Source organism: Galeopterus variegatus, unplaced genomic scaffold, assembly GCF_000696425.1.
Source record: "Galeopterus variegatus unplaced genomic scaffold, G_variegatus-3.0.2 Scaffold1194, whole genome shotgun sequence".
Classification (NCBI taxonomy): Eukaryota; Metazoa; Chordata; class Mammalia; order Dermoptera; family Cynocephalidae; genus Galeopterus; species Galeopterus variegatus.
The window spans coordinates 21,242-37,640 of NW_007727305.1; the positions used below are offsets into that span (position 1 = coordinate 21,242).

Genomic DNA, 16,399 nt, shown 5'->3' on the forward strand with positions numbered 1-16,399 from the left:
ATAAAAAAATCCTTTCCTGATAAGTCAAAGGCTGCTGCCTAACATCTTGTTGTAAAGGCCCACTTCTCTTGTGAGGTCAGAGGAGTTTCAGTGGATTGAGCACTCTTACTATCTCTTTCTCCTGCAGAGACCCCATTAGCATGATTTTAGTAAAGCAATGAAAAATACATAGACCAACAACCCAAAGTATTGAAGGGAGACCAGTATAGAAAAGAAATTTCAAAATGTTTTGGCAGCCTGAAAGCTGATCATGGCTTGGTGACTGCTAAACTCTTGTGGGAGCTGCAGCTGGGGACTTTGAATGCCAGGTGGGGAGGGAGTCCCGTGTGGGGCTGAACATCACAGGGTTTAATGGGATGCTCGTAGTCAGAATACTTCATGGACCCTCTTCCCCCTCCTAGACCCCACCCTATTGCACAACCGAGGACTAGGAATGAGATGTTTATCCCCCAGGCTGATCTTTGAAGAAATTGGCAGTGTTACCTGGGGAGAAGCATGATGCTAGTTTGGAAGTTAGTTTCATAGAAGGGGAGTTATACCCTGATACCTGCTCTGTGAGTCACAAACCTCTGCTCCAGGACCCAGGTCTCCCTTGCAGGTTTTCTGTTGTCTCAAATTTAAGGTTGATGTGTGACAAGGATCCACCAGACACTCCAGGTCAGCCTCTGGTGTAAGAGAGAAGGATGGAGATGAAGAAACGACAGAACAACCCATAATTAGAGAGGACCCAGGGAGTAAGAGGAGAACCTCTAACTGCCATAATGACTGGTTTTGAAAATGGCATCTGTTGAGAAGAAAGTTCTAGAAGGAGGGACCCACCAAAGAGCAAGAAAAAACTGTTGCACACTAAGACTGTTACCCACAAAACAAATTCAAAGGGTTGACTGTTGCCCAGAAAGAACAACAAAAACCCTCTGCTTGTTTTAAACTCGAGAATGTAGGGATATGACTGAAACTCCTTTTCTGTTCTCTAGAGTCTGAGGAAGATGTCCTTTCTCTTCATTTTAACTGTTCTCCCTGTGTTAGTCTGTTTCTGTTGCTTATAAAAGAATACCTGAAACTGGGTAAATTATGAAGATATCATGTTTATTTCTTACGATTTTGGAGGGTGGGAAGTCCAAGGTCTGCGGGCACATCAGGTGAAGGCTTTGTTCTTGGTGTTGACTCTAGAGCAATGCAGGGTGTCACATGGTGAAAATGGGCAGAGGAAGAAAGAGCTGACCTGCTCACTCTCCTTATGAATCCATCAGAACCACGCCCATGACAACCCCAGAAACCTTCAATGGATCAGTCCACTCATGAGGGCCCAGTCCTCATAGTCGAATCCCCTCTTAAAGACTCCACCTTTCAGTTACCATGATAGGATTTCCCACCCTCTTATCACTGTTACAGTGGAGATTAAGTTTCAAACCATTTGACCCATACCAGTGCCCATCTCGCAAATGAACAGGAAGGCGTGACGTGGCTTGCAATTTCAGAGGACCTGTCTGTGTGACTGGTAACGTGAAAGAACTGAGGAGTGTGGGGTGACATTGTTCATCCTCCTCATCCCAACATGGGTCTCATGGTTCACAGTCCACCTGAGTGGGCAGTTTGAGACCAGTCTCCACTGGAGATGACACATCACTGGACTCTCTACGTTGACATGCGCTTGATGGGGCTCAAAATCCAACATTTGTGGTGTTTCCCCAAATTCTGAATAAGCAATGATGACATTCTGCCTTTTATATGGGACTCTTTTTATAGCTTTCTCATCCTAGGAAAGCTGTCGCGGGATTTGGCCATCTCTGAGTGACCTCACAAAAAGTATGTATGTGTTTTCTTTTTCTGAAACTCGAGTCATGATTGCTTCCTTAAGTGCGGTGTGGGCGGGTTCCTCCTCAAAGTGGGGCATCAGTGGGACGTAGTGGATTTTACAGAAGGTGAAGTTGAATGTTTGTATAATATTGTAACTGCATAGAACCTTGAAAAAATGTTCCCAAGACCGTGGTAAAAAGAGCCTGGCTTTATGCTTCTCATGGATTTCTACGAGTTTCTCTTTATAAATTGGAAACCTGGGACAGTGATTATCAAGTTGTGGGTAAACTTTTCTCTACCTGAAATGGCAGATTTTTTTCTCCTAGTCATTTCCTTCTGCCATGGAGTTCACCTTTGATGTAGTAGTTAGGTGCAGGACAGGTCGTGGGTTTTCCGTGGATCATTTCCTCAATTTAGAGAAAAAGATGATGGTTGTAGGGCAGGGATTTGGTTTACATTTGAGAGAGATTGTTCTTATGTTCAGTCCTCTGATTTTGAGTCTTTGAAGAGAGCTGTCATACAGAATAAAAATTTATAGTTTAAAAATTTCTAGGTAGAAGTTTAAGTGGACACGTGGAACAATGCTGATCCCCTTCTGTTATAATGAATTGTAAGGGATTATTATTGTACTAGAATTTTAAAAATATCACTTTTTTCTAACTGTAAATTGACAGTGTACAATTATATACATTTACCAGGTACAGATGAGGTTATGGTTTATGAATAAACTGTGTAATAATTAAGCCAAGCTAGGGAGCATATCTATCAGAATGTAACTGATTGAATATTGTTTAAAATAAGTCCATGGACTGGGAATTGTAGATTTGTTACACTTTAGTTAATTTATGACAACATTTATTTTATGATACAGGTTAGCGTATGTTTGAGAATTTAGCGCTTTGAGAACTGAATGTCGACTGAAACAGTTTTTCTTTTAAAATTAGCAAAATTCCTGAGAACTGTTTCCTTTCCAATTGTTAACCTAAGATGATGTGTGTACTTTTACAGCTTTAAAGATATATTTTCTGTGGAGAGCCATTTATCTAGATATTCTGTGATACTTAAAAGGTCACTTCAGAGTCTTGTGCAGAAACGTAAGAGGGGACTGTTACAGAGCTCTGGAACTTAGGACTCACTCAGAAAGAACCTGTAAGTGGAAAATCGAACTTTCTTCTCATAGTGGATAAAGACATGAATTCTGTTAAGTGCAGGGCCAGTTATTGCTTGATTATGATAATTGTTCTTTTGTAATGAGACATGAAGTATATGCTTACTGGATATTTTAGTTGTATGTGATTTGTCCTAATCTTAAAACCTTTATTCAGACAATCATTTTCATGTTATCCCTGTCGTGACAACAATTTAAATTATGGATTTATCTGTTTGAAAATGCTTTGGAGAATTATAGATTTTAGTGGAAAGACTCCATGTAAGATTGGTTCCTGAACACTTAGGGGTTTGAGGCTGGCTCAGTCCCTAGTTTTATCTATGAACCTGGGCAAGAGTTAGTTAGGAACAACCACCCCATAGGATTGTCAGGAGAATCAAAACAGATAAACGAAAGATCTTTGTAAAGCATAAGGTGAATAAAAATTTTAATCAACTGATCTTTGCTTTTGGTCTCAGTGACCATGCATGAGGGCTAATTTTTAAAAAGGATGTAGCCTTGAAGAGGACTACTACATTTGCTAGTGATGGAAGAGAGCACAGGAACACAGTTTTTGTCTCAAATATGTGTTTTTCCAAGTGCGTATGTGTGTGCAAAATAAGAAAGGTGTTATTTGATTTGGAAAAAAAAAATCTAGTGATAAAAGAGGCTGAATGGATGAGTTGTTCTTTTTTAGAAGTGGGGCAGGGGTGAGGACATTGCTACTCTAGGTAAAACTCGACTTTCCAACCTTGTTTGCCTGACTGCCTTCTGTGTCGGCTTTTCCCTCTGTGTTCCGATCATCCTTGGGCAGTTGGTGGATATTGACTAGGACACACCGACGATCGAAGTAGCAGGTTCTGCCAAAACTTGTTGGAAGTTTTAATCTGGAACTTGTGGGACCATGTAATAAATAACTTGTGGGAATATATATAATAAGTTAATACGTGCTTATAATAGAACAGGAGCTGATATTTATTATTTGCTTAGTGTGTGCTAGGTATGGTTATGTTTATTTATACACGCTGCTTCTTTAAGACTTACAGCACTCCTCCTAGCAAAATGCTATTAGCACCCTTTTACTGATGAGGAAAGAACCTAAGAGAAATCGAGAAAGTCATTCAAAGTCATGTATTCAGCAGTAGCAGAACCTACCTTGGAGCCCAAATCTGCCTCACACCCGCATGGCCAACTTCCCTTTTCTAGTAACTCCGTTCCTTTAGGTTTGAGCTTGAAATGGTTGCATTGAGCCTTTGAAGAACCTAAACAATGTACAAGCCACTTGAGTCTTGGACGTTTTCCAGAGGCTGAGCTGAGTGCTGGATGAATCCTAGGCCACTCACATGCTGCCAGCTGTCCATGTACATGAAGGTCAGAGTTACGGTATACGCTGCTGGGATTCCAGGACAAATGTTTTGCTCCCACTTTTGCTGGCTTTGCAAATCTCTTGCTGTCCTGGGAAGGCTCAGGCCGCTCAGGGATGTGGGTGTAAGCCTAGGGGAGCCTTTGCATTTATGCGGCTTGTGAGACTTGCCGAGAAGGTACGTTTTTCTTGGGTCTTGGGTTCTAAGCATGTGTAGAATGTTGGCCTCCAGGGTCTGAGTTCTTTTGCAAAAGATGTCCCACATGCATTCCTTCATTGTTCACAGTACTCTCCCCCTATTTTGGGACCTGCCACTTTTTCTACTTAGATAACTGCAGCAGCCTCAGTTTCCCTGTTTTTAAACTCTTTTGCTTCCATTCAAACCTTTATACAGTCGCCTGATTCATTTTATGCAGAGATTTCCTGTTTGTCAGACATCTGCATTGACCTTCTGGGCTGTCTAGAGTTTTATTCCTGTGTGCTCGGACTGTGCCTTATTCTGGCTGATTATGGTACTTTCTTTCTCCCTTTCTCCTTCATTCCATTTCTCTTTGCTTGCAAATCCTTCTTTGTCTGCTTGCTTAAACCTTTTATATAATTCAAGGCCTGGTTTTATTTTAAAACTTCTCTGATTCTGCTAGCCTTCATTGATCTCTGTCTTTTTGGAACCTCCTGAATTGTATGCTTTGTAATATGTTCTATGTTGTTTCTAAGAAGTTTCTAAATAGGTTGTAAGACTTTGGGACCTTAAATTCTGCAATCTCCTTGATGCCAGGCGCATGGTAGGTATGCAGTCAACTACTTTATCTCAATTTTAGTATTTACTGAAGCCTGGTGCTTAAAATAAAGCAAAAATATTGAAATAACTACATACAGAAAACTGCTGTGATTTTAAGTTTGATGGTGGCTTTGGTGGCTGGCCAGTGTGGGGATCTGAACCCATGACCTTGGTGTTATAAGGCTGTGCTCTAACCCTCTGAGCTAACCAGTCAGCTCTATTTGATACTTCACTTCTGTGTTGATGTGTTTTTTTTTTCTCCTTTGTCTTTCCAGCAATCAAAGAGAAGTACACAGACTGGACAGAATTTCTCATACGTGATTTGACTGGTTCGCGGACAGCACCTGCCAACCTACTGGAAGGTGTATGTATTGTTGTTATACATCTCTTATGTCTCTGAAGCATCCCAGTTACGTGAGCCCAGACCTAATGAACGGCACCTTTGCATATATCCTTCCACAGATACACGTGTGCACGCAGATATCTCCATCCAAATAGCCTGATTTCCTGTTTTGTCCTGAATTACTTAGGTGACTGATTGGAATGACTTTAATCAGTCTTCCCCTGTGATGTAATCGATAAGTGGAAAATTTATATGAATGCACTTTTAAATAATAATCTTAGGAAATTTTTCTATTCTGTAAGTTTAAGCTTCTCTCTCATATTAGTGAACATAAATAAAATCCTGTGAATAACTGTTTTAGATAGGTGAAAACTAAGTGTATATGTGCACTAATATCTCTTGGAGCACGTTGATAAATGGCTCTGTTAAATATTCTGTTTCAGATACTTAACCCCAAGATTTGAACACACATGTGTTAGCTAATAATTGTAAAAACAAGAGGAGAAATGGCTGACCATATTTAAATGTAGTAAAGGCAATTTTAAGGTACTGAAGAAAAAATAAGTTTAACCTGAAATCTTGATCACTTATTAGAAGAGCATTTTATGATGAAACATTTTAATATTTACATATAAAATAGAACCAGAAGAGAAAGGTACTATGCCATAAATAATTATTGAATTACCAAATCGGTTTTTTGAGAGTGCCCCTAAAACAGGGAAAACTTAATGAATAATGAGGAATAAGGTGTGGATTTTGACAGTATCATTATTCTGTTAACCTTACTTTCCCTCTTCCCGTAAATGATATTGTAACTTCCGAGCACCACTGTCTAATATACAGTTAATGGGTTTTGTTTCATGAAGATTTTGCTGGATGTATTTGTTATGTATCTTAATAGCAACTATTTTATTTGTTGGGTTAACAAATCAAAATCACGGTTGTTCTCTCTTTCAAAGGGACAAATTGTCTTACCATGTTAATTTTTTAAAACATACTTGTCCACAAGGCTGGCTGAACAAACACCCTTTTCATATGCCAACATTTGCTAAGAGGGTTTCTTAGAAGGGGTGGTAATTATATATTCTCTGAATCAATTATTGGGTAAAGTGTACAAATCATTTTACATAATAGCCTAATTTAACTGATCATTAATGTGTGTCAGACATGTCATCTACACATATTTATGCTATGCTCACATAATCAAAGTATGCGAGCATTTAATTATTAGAGTAGTGGCCATGGTAAGGTGAATGTCCATTGAAGAGTCATGATATGAATTTATAGCCCCTTGTTAGATATATGTGTCTACTGGAAAAGTAGATATTTTGTGACCACGTGTTCTAGCTCCAGGCAAATTTGGGTATAACTCTTCTTAAAAGCATACTAATTTCCAACAAATGCAATTTTATCTGGGAAGGGTGATTTGTTTGGTGAGAACTTAGCACAAACCATTGTTTTCTATTTTCTTGTGATTTTTGTTGTTGATACAGAATTGGGTATATGGATGTGTGTGAAGGAGGAAAGGGCAGGGGGTGGTCGCTGGCGGTGCAGAGGATGGGGGTGGAGGGAGACGCCAGACTGTTTGCCAGTAGCTTGGATGATGGTGTGAAAAAATATTATCTTCTACTGTCATCTGTTTCCATGAGAACCTTAAAATAAAGTTTAAAATAAGGAGTTTTGCTTCTGTTTAAACAGCCTCTGCGAGGGAAAGGCCCTATAGACCTCATTACAGTTGATTCCTTAATAGAACTTCAGGATTCTCAGAACCCTTTTCAGTACTGGATAGTTAGTGTGATTGAAAATGTTGGAGGAAGATTACGACTTCGCTATGTGGGATTGGAGGACACTGAATCCTATGACCAGTGGTTGTTTTACTTGGATTACAGACTTCGACCAGTTGGTTGGTGTCAAGAGAATAAATACAGAATGGACCCACCTTCAGGTAAGGGTCAAAGCTTTTGCTGCTGTCGAGTATTTTAGATAAAGATGTGATATTTTCCCGGATGTGTCATTGGAAAATTTATTAGTTCTGTGGTATCTTTTACATCTGCATATGTGAATGTTAAGCATCTTAACTTTGGTACATTCTGTACATGATACATTCTATAGAGAAGAAAACCAAGACCTCAATCAGTAGTGTTCTCAGAGGAGAAAGTGATGTTGAAGGCCTTAGGGAGGTTGACCTAGTTCCTCTGGAGTTACTGGTTCAGAAATGAAAGACACATTAGATAGAGACTTGGGCATATTCTCCACTTTTTTCTTTAGGGATTTCGATACTTCTGCAAGTAGGCTCCAAAATTTCCATTCATCTGTCTATCGTCTATCTGTCCATCCATCCATTCATCATATCCCTATCCATTTTCATATTCATATCCATATTCATCTGTCCATCTACCCATCCATTTATCCATCTGTCCATCCTATTCATCCATAGCCATCCACTTCCATCCATGTTTCTTCATCCGTTCATCTATCCACCCACTCACCCAACTACCTATCCACCCGTTTACCCCCTCACCCAACCAACCAACAACCAACCAACCATCCAACCATCCATCCATCCATCCATCCACCCATCCATCCATCCATCCATGTCCATTCACATCCACCCATCCATCCACTCACCTATCCACCCATCCATCCACTCACCTATCCACCCATCCATCCACTCACCTATCCACCCATTCACCCACTCACCTGTCCACCCATTCACCCACTCACCTGTCCACCCATCCATCCACTCACCTGTCCACCCATCCATCCACTCACCCGTCCACCCATTCACCCACTCACCCGTCCACCCATTCACCCACTCACCCGCTCACCCGTCCACCCATCCACCCACTCACCCATCCACCCATCCACCCACCCATCCACCCACTCACCCATCCACCCACTCACCCATCCACCCATCCACCCATCCCTCTCTTCCTCCTTCCCTCCCTCCTTCCATCCCTCCATCCATATTCACCTATCTGAATACCCAAACCACATGCTTTTCATTATATAATCCATTCTGACCAGGAATAGCACTGAGAAAATCATTATGCTTTTCTTCCTGACACATCATTGATTTTAGTTGGCTTCAAATGTGCTATCAAATGACTTTGCACAAGCTTAATTAGAACAGTGCATTATGCTGTCTGACATACTTAACTAGTCAAAAATCTCAGTATTTACAAAATAATCATTCCTGAATGTTTACTATGTGCCAGGTGATTTTACATCTGTTGTGTTTGTTTTGATTCCAAAAAAGTGCTACGTGTTTGGTGTGAATTTCATTTCACAGTAGAGAAAATTGAGACTGGGGTTAAGCTATGTGTCCAAGGTCACCCAGCAGTAGTTCCATATTCCCGGGCCTTGTCCATCCCCCCTCTCCTCCCCATCCTCCCCTACCTCCCCTACCTCCCCTACCTCCCCATCCTCCCCTACCTCCCCTTCCTCCCCTGCTTCCCTTGGATTCTTGGGGAATTAAAGATGTCAAGGAAGAAAATACTCATCTTCTTTCAGACATTGCTCATCCTCATTCTGGTCAGTTTTACAGGTATACGAAGTACTTCAAAAAGCTCATGGAAGAATAGAATTAAGATAATGTGAATCCTTCCACAAACTTTTTGAAGACCCCCTCATATTTGGAACTTGGCTGTTTGCTTTATTAAAATCATCAGAGAATTTTCCTCCCATATTACTTGCCAGTGTTAGTTGAGTTCATGAAGGTGAAGAGTTATTTACCTTTTCTGTTACTGGGGGCTTTAATTGAAAAAACTTCCAGGTTCTATATCCCATGTGTTTGCATTTGTGTTAAATTTGACAGGCATATAGACTTGTAACATAGTATTTTATTAGTATTATTGTTGTCAAAACTTTGAGAAGCAGCCAAGAAATCCATTTATACCCTGAGTAATTTTGGACTATGATGACAAACGTGGGGCCTGTCAGCATCGTGAGAAAAGATTTAAGCTTGGGTTTGCCTTGGGATTCATAACCTAGCAGGAAAAATTTACTTTGTGAAGAAAGTTGGGTGTATAAATCTCAGCTTAGTAATCTAATTGCTTTATAAATTCTAGGAGAGACATATACTTGCCAGGGTAAAAATTTATAGCAAAGCAAAGGATTATTAGTAGCTTCTTATGTTCTCTGTAATGGTTCTTTCCTTTGAAACTGGGACTCATCCCATTCTTTTTGCTTGTGAGTATATGTCCCTGTAGAAACGAAGGAAATGTGTGCTTATGAGCTCTCTCCTTCTTTAGGTAATTTGATGTCTTTAGAATACAAAAATACATTGTATTCAGTTGAGTTAGAATTTTCTGGATGTGAGTTGTCCATTTCACTGAAGAATTTGTGGGGGTCACTAAAGAATTTGGAAAAGACATTCATCTAGAACGTACTTCCCCAATATTTAAATTGTTGGCAAGAAAGATTATGTACAGGGAGAAGAAAATAGAAGGTGAAAAGACACTTAAAATGTGACTTTTGGTTCCTCGGATACTGTAGTTACAAGATTCTGTTGTCATTGGGTGGAACACCACCCCTGGGAAGACAGGCAGTTATTACCCATGCTTTATACATGGCAGCAGAACTAGATACTTTGGATTTGTGTAAATGAATTTCAAGTTCCAGTGTGACTTATACCATGTACATGGCAGCACCCTTTCCTTAACTGAATTATAGTTGGGAATAGAAGCTCAGACTCGCATAGAAAGTATTACGCTAACGTTCTTATTCCCAAACACTGTTAAATCAATGAAAAGTGTTCATCATTAGCTGATGGTGAGGACTGGAGCTGGAGGGTGGTGTAGATGCTGTGGGTGTACGTCATGACCTCATCCCTCCTCTTACGACATTCCCCACTGTGCGCCCTCCAACATCACCACTATCGTAAAAAATAATCATAACTCTTCCTTTAGTTTTACTTAGTCTTTTTACTTTTTAAAGGACACAGTATCTTTTAACTATTCAAGTAGAGATAATAGAAAGTAGCTAGGAAGTTGATCTTCAAAAACTCCAGGAAAAGGGACTGGGTTTTATACGGTCCACCTGTGAGAAACATAGACCTATGGAGCCTTTTCATTTCTGGCCAAATCAGAGAAAATAACATTCTGGTGCTTGGGGTGGGGAGGTGAGGAAAGAGTAAAAGAAGCCTCCTCACCCTGTAAAATGGGGATAATTATACATTTACCAGGCTGCTGATGGTGTAATATCATGTGATGGCATTGTCTAGGGATTCAGGGTGTGATCAGAGTAAGACGGTTATACTTTGGTTTTCGAAGAAGTTTAAGTAGGTCATTAAGGTAAGGGGTCATTTAGGAGGCCCCATCTGTTTCTTGTTTCTGAATGTTTGGAAAGCAAGACTTTTAGATGTTCTTGCAGAAACTAGCTTAAACTTTTTGAGGTGGTTTTCGAAGAAGTTTAAGTAGGTCATTAAGGTAAGGGGTCATTTAGGAGGCCCCATCTGCTTTCTTGTTTCTGAATGTTTGGAAAGCAAGACTTTTAGATGTTCTTGCAGAAACTAGCTTAAACTTTTTGAGGTTTTTTTTTTCTTCTGTATTTCTAGAGTTTTTTTCCCTTCAAAATCCTTCTTTCAGCCTTTTTTTAAAAAAAGATTCTTGTTTTAGATAGTTCCTGGCGTCAGGAAGTTTCTGAATCTCATTTAAGTGCTTCCTGCCACCTGAACTGTTTCTTAGTCCAAAAGGGTCATTGCTTTCTGTATCAGGCTGCTGTGTTGTCAGAACAAAGGCTGGGGCTTCAACAACAGGCATTGATTTTCTCACAGTTCCGGAAGATGGAAGTCCAAGATCAGGGTTGCAGGATGGTCAAGGTCTGGTGAGGGCCCTCTTCCTGGTTTACAGACTGCTGCCTTCTCACGGTGTCCTCATGTGGTGGATCAAGAGAGAGCTCTGATGTCTCTTCTTATAAGGACACTAATCTCATCTTGAGGGCTCCACCCACATGGCCTCATCTAACTCTAATCACCTTCCAGAGGCCCCTTCTCTAAAATGCCATCACATTAGGGGTTAGGGCTTCAACATGGGAATTTGGGGAGGATACAAGCATTCAGTCCATAACACTTTTCAACTACAGATTAGTCTTTCCTCACTATTGAGGACGTGGTAGAGAAGGGAGGAATGGAGGTTTGGGGGGAGGCATCACAAAAGAAAGGATTACCCCTCAAGGCCTTCGTTTATTTGTGATTATTTTATGTGTTCATTTTATGTGTTCCTGCTTCCTGCAGCACTTGTTATGAAGCAGCCCACCAAACACTTGCAGGAAGGGAGGGCAACCCATTTTCTTGTGGGCTTCTGGTTTCAGATGAATCAGGACATGTTTTAATTGACTTCCCCACAAACAGAAATTGACGTGATGCACTCCATTAAATCACGTGATCACAGTCATTTTAAGGAAATGTCTTATGTTCTTTTAATGGCGCTATTTACTGTCCATAAACTTGCCAGTGTAACCAGAGTGCCTCCGTCCCATGGGATGTGCATGGGGACGCTATGGGTGAGCAGAACTCACAGCCCTCAGTTGAGTCTTGCCTGTTCGGAAGACAAGGCTGCCTTGCAACAGGGTGAGATTCTGTTTTAGGATTTAATATCCTCAGAAAGAAGACATAGAATCTTCAGGTGGTAGGACAGAGGCAGAAATCACCTGGGACCAGCTTCCTGTTCCATTTGTCTCTAGTGTGGATGGGGTCAGCTTTGTGGGGATGATGTGGCGGTCAGTGAGCCTGTGCCAATATGTTTGAGGCGGCTCAGAGGGCCTTGACACCCCTGCTGAGGTCTGTACGTCACCTTGCTGAGTTCTCTCTAGTTTTGATCCAACCCTGGCCATATTGGATTTTCATTCCTACTGGCCTTGAGTAAATTTTTTTTAGCTGCTCTTTTACCCTCTTCTCTGTCCCGGGGGCTCCCACCCTCTCACTCAGAGGTCACAGTCAAGGGAAGAACTAGTCTGATTACAGAGCTAGAGAGTCAAGGGCAGGCTGTTTGTCTGTTTGTTTGTTTTTTTCTTTTAACCCTTTGTGTCTTCAGACCCTTTCTTTGGGCTTGACTTTGGAAATACCAATCGTTTTTCTTGGGTTGGTCCTTTTCTTGCCACACCAGGGTGGAACTCCCTGTCTGCCTCCTTCCAGATGGCTGGAAAAGTCCATTTGTTCACGTCTCTCTCCTGACCCCTCTGGTCTGCTGCATTAGTGTCCTCTGGGCTTTGCTCCTAGAGTCCTGAACTGTCCCCATTCTTACCTGTGGAGTTCAAAGGAACCGTTCATTTAGTCTCTGCAGAAGTGTTTATTGAGGCCTCACTATGTGCCCCCAAATATGTTAGATACTGCTAAGAAGAATCATATTCTATTTTTGTTCTGACATAGAAATGCCATATTGGAATAAAAAAACAAATACCCCCAGGGATAGAAGAGCATACGTGAAATGCTAGAAAGGATTATAAATATACAGAAGTGGCAGATATTTTTTCAGAAATGACCTGTTGTGTGACTAACAATATAGTGGGCTATGTGTTGATCATGGGGCTAGTTCTGGTGGCATCTTACACTTCCCATAATGATGTCCCAAAAAGATTAAACAAACTGCCAAAACAGAGGGGCTTAAAGCCCAAGGACAGTTCAGACGCTATACAGATTAAAATATATGGCCCCATGTTAAAAAACAGACATGCAAGAAATTAAAAATATAGCCCCAAAGGTTTAATGTTGCCTTTTAACTGTGCTTAAATTCGTATTCATATCTTGGTGTCTGTCTGAAGTAGCCTGGGTTGATATAGTGCAGGTATAAACATATCTACTTTTGGTGAGTGCTTCTGCAAATCCTATTTTGAATAAGGTCTTAAATCTGTTGAGATCAGGCCATAAAATTCCCCTGCAGTATCAGCAATAGGTAAAAACAGTGCTCAACACTTTCTTCTTTTAATTTTGCATTTAGGCTATGTAACCTCTCTCTGTAAATCTCTCTCCCGCCACCACCTGGGGAAAAATACAGGCAACATGTGTGTTAGCAACATTTCAAGTGTAAATATTAAACTTGGTAAATTTTAATTTACTTTTTTATAATTTTCTGACTTACATGGACTATTTTTAGCATATGAGAGCTTAGAGATTTAGTGAAAAATATGTTGTAATAACTACAAATGCCAGACGAGAGTCATTTGTAGTTTAGAAATGTATCAGATAGTAAGTTCCTCATCAGTGGGTGTTGCTTCCTAGGTGATACATGGAATTTGGGGCATTCGATGACTGAAGGTTTTGCTAATGTGATTATACCATTAAATTACTCACAGAAAGCCAACCAAATGCATGCAAATGTTCCCTGAAGAGGAGCCCTATGACGTTTTAGTCTTCATTTCTGGTAGCAGAATCCCAGGTTGCTATTAAATTTCAGAAAATCCCTTTAGCAGGTTGGTTGTTTACAGCAGGCAGGGTGTGAACTCTTAGGGTTACTGAGCGTGGTGAGGTATTAAGAAAGCCTGGGAAGATAAAATTCAAGAAAGAACCACCCAGCAGAACACTGTAGTCCTTAAACCCTTGTGTGGTTTGCTGTTGATACAGAAATCTATCCTTTGAAGATGGCCTCTGAATGGAAATGTGCTCTGGAAAAATCCCTTATTGATGCTGCAAAGTTTCCTCTTCCAATGGAAGTATTTAAGGTAAGATGTTGAATCTTAGCAATTCATCTACTCTTTCAAGCATGAACTGTTTAAAAAGTTTTCTATATCAAATCCTTTTGCACTGTTTGAAAAACTACGTTCTCAGCTAGTTTCCTTTTTAAATGTTTAAAATTTTGTCTGTTCTATTTTGCCATGTTTTTATAATCTTCATAAATACTCATATTATGAGATACTGATTAAAATTTTATAGGTTTACTGTTTTTCTCCGTAATGTATTATTATAGAAATCTCATCTTCACCCCCTCACCTCTCACGAAAGAAACAAAAGAAAATATAGCAAATCAAATTTTGCCATTGGTTTAGTAAAAAATGATAGAAAATGATGCTTCTCTTGGTGGTTCAGTTTTCTTGATGGTTCAAGAAAGTCGTCCTGACTATCTGCTAGGCACCAGGACTTCCCAGGTGCTCATACCGAGATGAAGAGCTTGTGACACATACCTCAATTGCAAGGGATGGCTGAGTTCTTAACACTTGTAAAACTGTGCTTCAAACTTGTGTGAAATGCAATATTACATTCTGGGCAAGAATAGTCCAGGTAGGCCAGAGGAGACCATAAACAGATCTTTCTTATTTGCAACTGGAATATGTAGGAAGACTGTTCCACACTGATAGTCTCCTAGGACAACCCTCGGTTGGACGTCAGATTTGACCCACGTCAACTTACTTGTTGGATACGAGGAGTGGATACCTGCAGTGGAGTGGAAGTGTCCTGGGGAGGATGAAATTGTGAAATGGCATTTGCTACAACGCACGTAGCAAGTGTTGAAGGCTTTGGCTGGGGTGTGGGCTTCTCGGATTTTATTCACACCCCGGGTCCCCACTTAGAATTTTAAGTAATAAAAGCAAATCATCAGCCTTTTTGTTCAGCACTTCCCCGTTTGTAAAATTGGACGTGTTAAGACTTCTTCTGAAACTTAGCTATATAATTATGTTCTGTCATTTAGCCTAGTGATGATTTTTGCTGTACTTGGGGCCTGCTGTCCTAGATGAACAGTAGTCCTCTGCAGGGAAGACTGGGAGAGGTCAGAATATCTTATCCACACTTATTTTATGAGCTCCTGTTCACCTCCAGTTCCAGCCACATCTGGTGTTCCTAGTTTCTGAGCCTTCCAAAGATTCTGCAGTATTAATTGAGCTGGTTCTCAGCTTTTCTGCTGAAGGCTTGGGATTTGGCTTTGCTGAATGCGTTAAATTAGCTGAATATGGTAAATTAGCTTTCTTAGCTTCCATACCTTTGTTGCTGCTGAGATTGTCTTTTCTTAAAAAAAAAAAAAAAATCTCTTTACCACATTTAAAGTAATGTGGGTTTTTAATCTGCCAACTCAACCTAGCACTGTTGTTTTTAAAAATCATGCTTTCTTAGCTTCCATACCTTTGTTGCTGCTGAGATTGTCTTTTCTTAAAAAAAAAAAAAAATCTCTTTACCACATTTAAAGTAATGTGGGTTTTTAGTCTGCCAACTCAACCTAGCACTGTTGTTTTTAAAAATCATGTAGTTAGGACTCCAGGGTAAGATAAAGCTGCCACATCCTCCCCAGACGCGCCAAGCCTGGTGTGATCTCACCAAGCTTCGCCTTGCAGTCTCTCGTAGAGCCGTTTCCTCCTCGGTGTTCCAGTTGCTTCCACGCTGGCTATTTTTATGTTCTTCAGATGTCCTTTGTGCCTGCTTCAATCTCTCTGTTAAATTCCTACAAATTGTTCAAACTCAAATATAAATTCTCTAGAGGAAACCTTCCCTGCACCCCGGCCTCAATCCTGCCCAGATGAGCGTGGGCCTCTGTCAGGGGCCTTTACAGCATCCTGTTGCATCAGACTTACACTTAACCATTGTGCATTCCTTGTGTGATATCCCTCTCTTTTACCTAACTTTGAAGCTCCAGTAAGGCAAGGACCTTGTCTTTCTTGTTCATTGTTGGAAACATAATTTCTTGACCTTAAAAACTCAATAAATACTCAATAAGTATTTGTCAGATAAATGAACTAATTCTTGAATGGACATAGGTCTTTAACTCATTGAATTTAAAAATTTGGAGCTAATGTAGTTACAGATTAATTGGATATGCAGACTTACTATTTAGAACTATGAATACTACAACTTGAAGGGTATGAACATTAATAATCCTAATGTGTTTCTAAATAAAAATTAACTAATTAATTAAACATTTATTGAGCAGCTCTTCTTTGCAAAAGGCTATTCTGTGCTGTTGACCTGATTCAAGGGTTTAATAGTTTTATATTTTCAAAAACATAATTACCTTCTTCCCTGACTTTAATTCCTTCCTGTGAGAGTTT

General features: G+C 40.2%; 1 protein-coding gene across 1 annotated transcript in view; it reads left to right on the top strand.

Annotated features, from left to right (window-relative positions):
- The window catches only part of SFMBT2 (Scm-like with four mbt domains 2), a gene marked incomplete at its 5' end in the record, with an annotated part of 147,036 nt that overhangs the window by 19,507 nt on the left and 111,130 nt on the right, over positions 1-16,399 (top strand). Inside the window, 4 exons of the mRNA XM_008575467.1 lie at positions 4,702-4,819; positions 5,361-5,449; positions 7,127-7,373; positions 13,989-14,086. Of these exons, the coding sequence (XP_008573689.1) occupies positions 4,702-4,819; positions 5,361-5,449; positions 7,127-7,373; positions 13,989-14,086 (552 nt within the window). The remainder of the gene's footprint in view (positions 1-4,701; positions 4,820-5,360; positions 5,450-7,126; positions 7,374-13,988; positions 14,087-16,399) is intronic.